At 34.8% G+C, this 5,885-nt stretch overlaps 1 protein-coding gene across 1 annotated transcript; it reads right to left on the bottom strand.

The window, feature by feature from the left end:
• Window positions 1–460: 460 nt before the first annotated feature.
• LOC149193491 (putative UPF0481 protein At3g02645) lies at window positions 461–2,138 on the bottom strand. Its single transcript, XM_089407330.1, has 3 exons — window positions 1,430–2,138; window positions 1,102–1,341; window positions 461–1,020 (listed from the first exon to the last, which is right to left on the bottom strand). Exons 1-3 carry the CDS (start codon window positions 2,136–2,138, stop codon window positions 461–463), a joined length of 1,509 nt encoding a protein of 502 aa, XP_089263456.1.
• Between the last annotated feature and the right edge of the window lie 3,747 nt (window positions 2,139–5,885).

The raw sequence follows: 5,885 nt of genomic DNA, 5'->3' as shown, positions 1-5,885 counted from the left end.
ATAGGAAACAGTGATAGCCTTTTTGAATGTTTAGTTTATTTAGCATGGACAAGTAGACTCAGTAAATTTTGTTTCTGGCTGGCAATTAAAAACTTAAGATGGCCAACAGTATGTTTGTACAAGCTTTAACTTGATTTAATATGAATGGTACCATGTTAACTTACCCAAATATATATATATATAAACAAACGATAAAACGACACTTGAGAGATTGCAAATTAAAAACTTATTTAATTACGGATTTTTACATTTCCTCTAAACTGAGCGAATTACAAAGGGGATGTTTCTCACACGCTGCATAATAAAAACACCTGCCCTTCTCAGGGTTGCAGCGATGCCGAAATCAATCCACAATCACACATAGAACAAACCAACAGAAATATTAGAAACGCCACTCTTCCATTTCGCTGCTGCGGGGTTTCATTCTCAAGTACAGTGGCCAAGATTCTGGTTCGTAACTCTATTGTTTTACCCAGTTTTTGCAGTTATAGACAGAGCAGTACGCTTGCAAACAAGTAGTGATCAAAAGTATCGCTGCAGCTACAAGAGAGAGGAATTTCCACGAGCTGAAAATATGATTATTCACAAACTCTATCGCCAGAACCTTCCATTTTCTACTATAAAATTCATTTAAATCTTTTATTACTTCGTCCAAATATCCAGCATCTTTTGGACGAACGCACTTACCCATGCTGTTCCATAGGCTGGCAACTTCTCCGTCACTTTTGAGGTGGTTACAAATAATCACGCTCTCTCTCAGCAATTTCATATCTTTTACTCCGTCGATCATACCATTCATGAAATCAGTATATCGCCGCAAAACAAGCGCACCAGGCGCAGCAGAAGCTTCGAATGCCACCAGATTTCTCAGGATTACCTCTGTGTTACTGTCTAAATTTACTCTGGGGAGGTAAAGCGTGGCCGTTTTCTCGTCAAATTGTATTGTGCCGAGATCGCCATCAGTAGGAGAGAATTTGACTCCCGCAAAATGTAAATCAGCCACAGAAGGAATATTCAGTTCTTGTGGAGAGGGCTGTATGAGCTTAACAGACTATTCTTCCCCGGTTGTGACTGCATCATTCTCGAGCCTTTTAATCGTACTCAGAATAAGAAGAAAGGGCAACTTCATCACAAATTGCGAAGGCTTCGAGTTCAGCGCTCGCCGAAGTAAAATCGTGAGAAATCGAGCGACGCCAACGTTCATAGAAGAGAGAGTTTGCCAGAGCATACTGAAGGCTCCTTTAACGGTTGAACTGTCAGCTAGATCAGGCGAATCATCTTTTTCCTCAATTAGAGTTGGATTAACGGCTGACATGTCCGCTGGATAAGGAGCATCCTTTCCTTCCATCAAATCGAATAGGAATTTGATTGTCGGAAGGCACAATACAGTAGTACAGCACCTCCAACAAGTGCCGCCTTTCTTTGATACGGAGATTTCCACTCTCTGGCAACTTGTAACTGAACGGCGATAGTTCTTGGACCATTAGACACAACAGTCTGGAGAGCCTCTGCTCTGCCTTGGCTTCACAACCCAACTCCAACTCCAAAAGCTTTAACATTAGGAAAAGTGGCATCTGATTTTCGAGAATCATCAAATCTCTGAGAATAGAGTTGTAGAAGGCACTGGTGCCAGTCAGATCTAAGACACGCCCCAGCGATTTTACTTCCAAGTGGAAGCTTTGGTCGGCGTGTCTGACATAAAACTGCAAACACTGAAAAAGGAAGACGGCGTCCAGAGCCATGATCCACGCCAAGGTCTCCTCCTTATAGTCGATGAACTTGTGGTAGCAGCTCCGAACATGCCAATCGTATTTTTTAAATTCCTCCACAATGACCGACTGAAACTTTGCTAGACCCTTCATTTCTTTCTGAAATCTGCAAGCAGTTGCCAATTTGTAGTGGTCCATATCATGGAGCTCAGATCTCCAGTGGTGAGAGGGACCGATGGAAACCATTTGAGGAATGTAGGCTTCGGGCTTGTCTGCCAATAACTCTTTTGGCACATTAAACACCGAGACACAGAACCCCTTCACATTCTCCTCCTCTTCTTCTTGTAGAGCGTCGAGAGATTCCTTAATTTGAATAACCCAACTATCCTCATCGATCTTCATTTGAGCAGGATCATTGTTGGATTCCATTTTTTCGGGTCGGAGAAAAGGAGCCACAGATAAAATAGTGGAGCAAAATTTCGAAATGTATCTGCCAAAGTTGAGAGACTTTGCAGCCTTATATCGAATTCAGTGGGCTGAGGTCGTGGGACCACAGGTTTTTGAATTTCGTATGCTGCAATCCATTGTTTCATTCAAACAAATAAACGCCAGCGTTGTGTTATTTCACATTTGTTTCTCCCGCTTACCATTCTGGTAAAGAATTCACTTAAAATAAGTAAAATAAGTAAAATCAACGGTTAGGATTTTCTGAAGGTTGGATTCACTTACTAAAAGAATAACTTATTTTAAATAATAAAGCTGAAACAAACTGTCACTATAAATTATTTTTCCAAATTCCACCCAAAGTCACCGAAAGTTAATAATTAGGCAAACGCTTTAGGTACTAAATTTCCCGTCTCATGGAAACGTAGTAGATTTGAGTGTTTTCCGTCTCATGAACACGTAGTAAATTTGAGCGTTTTTGCACGTTCACTCGTCTAATTTTGAGTGTTTTTGCACGTTCACTCGTCCAATTTTGAGTGTTGGAGACCACGACTCTACATACATTGTATTCAAAGGCATATTGTGCGTTAGTGTGTCGTGTACGGCTTATTTGTTTGACTATCAAATTTGTTTGTCTTATTTGCGTACCTAATTACTGTGTGGTTGTCCTCGTTAGCGCATGACGTTGGCTCGACATTAGCAATGTAGGAATTGTGCACCGCCCCTGACGAGCCACGTGATTAGTGTATTTTATTAAACATTATAAATATGAGATTGACTTCTGGATTTGAGATAATTAATTTAATTAATTATCTCAACTAATTAAATTAAATCGTTATATAATTAGAGGAGTTTAAATAAAATATCATCCTTAGAAACTAAATGATTTTATTTAAATCATTATCTAATTATTATTACTAATATGAAATTTGACTGTTAAGTCTACTTAAGGTATATAAATTTTTATTTTTTTAATATTTAATCTATGATTTCTTAATAGAAAAGGCATACTCTGAACCACTAGCCATACTCAAACTGTATCATTACCCAATGAAAGACATACTCTCAACCATTTAGCCCACTCAAACTGTCTCATTATCCAATTAGATAATTATACATATAGAATATTTTAAATAAAATCTCTTTCAAATAAAAGAAATGTTATTTTTTCCCCTGAATTTAAATTCTAAACCAATACTACTTGACTTATCAAAAAAATACTCTATGAGAGAAGATATTGATAAATAATTTTGAAAACTACTAATATATTTAAAATTATAATTTTAAAACAATTATAATTTACAAACTGTAATTAAAAACACAAATTTTTAAATAATAATATTATAACATTATAATATAATAAATAAAATTATATTAAAAAATATTTAACAAATTATTGTATATTTAAAAAAAATTATTTAAATTCAATTAAATAAAATAATATTAATTTATATTTAAATATTTATATGTGATGTACTAATAGATAAGAACATGTGTTTCTTAGTAAGAAGTCACATGTTCAAAACTAGAGGGGGTAGAGTATGTATGCATTGGTAGACTTAGAAGTGAGTCAAATCACTTTTTAAAACAATTATAATTTACAAACTGTAATTAAAAACACAAATTTTTAAATAATAATATTATAACATTATAATATAATAAATAAAATTATATTAAAAAATATTTAACAAATTATTGTATATTTAAAAAAATTATTTAAATTCAATTAAATAAAATAATACTAATTTATATTTAAATATTTATATGTGATGTACTAATAGATAAGAACATGTGTTTCTTAGTAAGAGGTCACATGTTCAAAACTAGAGGGGGTAGAGTATGTATGCATTGGTAGACTTAGAAGTGAGTCAAATCACTTGTGATATCCCCCATACATCTCTAAATATTTATTTTACTGCATTTTTTGACAAACCATAACATCTCTAAATATTTATTTTACTGCATTTTTTGACAAACTGAATATTGGTTAACTTTGATATGAATAGTAATTCTGTTTTAATTTATAAAAGTGAATTACTCAAATCTTGGCAATAATTAAGGAGTTTAATTTAAAAGAGAATAAGTCATCAAGGGATGACAAATTATTCTAAAAGAGTTAGGTTGGGTAGCTACCCAAGCCCTAACTACTTCCAGAAGCAAGATTTATTCCAGGAATCAAGAGGACGGGGGGCATCTAAGATACCTAGGGAGAAAAAGAAAAGAATTAAGCAATGAACAGGGCAACTATGTTGTAGGGAAAGGCAATTCTATCTGGGCTATGTCTGGTTAAGACCAAATAGCCTCTATACTCAAGAAGAGAAAATCTTGAAGAGAATACTCTAGAAAAGGGTAGCTCGTGGGGGAGACTTCACGCAGGTAGGAGAGGTCTCAAGTTTGGGAGGCAAATAATCAGAGAAATTCTAATCCAGATTATCTGAAAGGACGAATACAGATAAGTAAATCTGAATATTTTCAAGTTTAGCAGGTATTGCATACTTGTATGACTTCTGAATAATAACTAGTTCGTTAAGTTCATTAAGAATTGTTAAGAAAAGAACCAAAACATGTTGGAACTTACTTTTCGTTTAAGAATAGAATGATAGCGGTCTATATGTATAATTTATGTTTCTCCATGATACAGTAAACAACTATAGCAAAGAGTCATTGTATTTAGGAAAACAAAGAAGAAAACAAGGAGATCACAATCTCCAACAAACAATAGTTGAATTGTTAAACAAACGTGACTATAACCACCATAGATAACTAGAAGAGTTTATAGACAATAATAATTAGATACTGATACGGGAATTCAAGAGAAGCCTTGTAATATCAAAAACATGCTTCAAAACTATATAGAAACCCAGAATTTTGTAGGGTCTAAATGTATATACGAAATTAATATAAGAAGGACCGCAAACAAATAAATCATATTGAGCATACTAGTAATGATCCATTTACAATAAAACAAGCCGAGTAATTGCTTCTGCATGACTAGACTTAGGAATACCCATTCTCGAGTCAACTGAGGGTTTCAGGAAAACCCTAAACCCTAGTCGCCGAATGGGAAGAAACTGTATATGAAAAGAAACTTAACATACACTATATATATATATATATATATATATATATATATATATATATATATATATATATTGCACACGGTAGTGTAGCATTAACAATTCCAATTGTTGGAAAAACAGAGAGTCTTTATACAAATGTATCCAAGCCTTAGGCCGCAAACAAACAAATGAGTCCAAAGAACTTGTCCGAAAAAACACATTCTACAACTATGGGTGTCAAATACCCAGAAAGGGAAAATACAGTTAAGCCATTACTCAAACTAAGCATTACATCATTAAATCTCGGCTTCGAGCCAATCAAAACTTGGCACCAAACATAACAGCAGAGCCTGTAAACACTTAGGGAATAGCCTTAGAGTAATTCCAGTGAAAACCGCATACTTGGTAGAATGCCGCAGGCATCGCTGTCATGACAGTGGTAAAAATGAACTAGAGAGTTCAGCACCGGAGCCAACACAGCCTGAAATAAAACAAGTATAAATTAGACTTTACTTTTGACGTAAACGAGCAATAAAGGAGTAACAGGGGATAACCATGAAGGAATTATACCTGTTTAAATAACAAAATCATGTAGGAAAACCCACCCTCCAGCGCAAAAGGCGAACCAGAGGATGACCGCTACAACCAGCAAGTGACTCAGAGAAACATAAAG

Source organism: Pinus tabuliformis, chromosome 2_2, assembly GCF_031772625.1.
Source record: "Pinus tabuliformis cultivar Carrire ecotype Pingquan chromosome 2_2, CPIR1, whole genome shotgun sequence".
Taxonomy (NCBI): domain Eukaryota; kingdom Viridiplantae; phylum Streptophyta; class Pinopsida; order Pinales; family Pinaceae; genus Pinus; species Pinus tabuliformis.
The sequence above is the reverse complement of the archived record's forward strand: the minus strand, read 5'-3'. Positions and strand labels throughout refer to the sequence as shown.

What these genes read in the sequence shown, in the direction of transcription:
- LOC149193491 (XM_089407330.1), bottom strand. Translation starts at nt 2,138, where the DNA reads ATGGAATCCAACAATGATCCTGCTCAAATGAAGATCGATGAGGATAGT. An exon ending in GCCAGAGAGTGGAAATCTCC is followed by an intron (nt 1,342 to 1,429) that starts GTATCAAAGAAA and finishes ATTTGATGGAAG; the next exon opens with GAAAGGATGCTCCTTATCCA. An exon ending in GCCCTTTCTTCTTATTCTGA is followed by an intron (nt 1,021 to 1,101) that starts GTACGATTAAAA and finishes CCTCTCCACAAG; the next exon opens with AACTGAATATTCCTTCTGTG.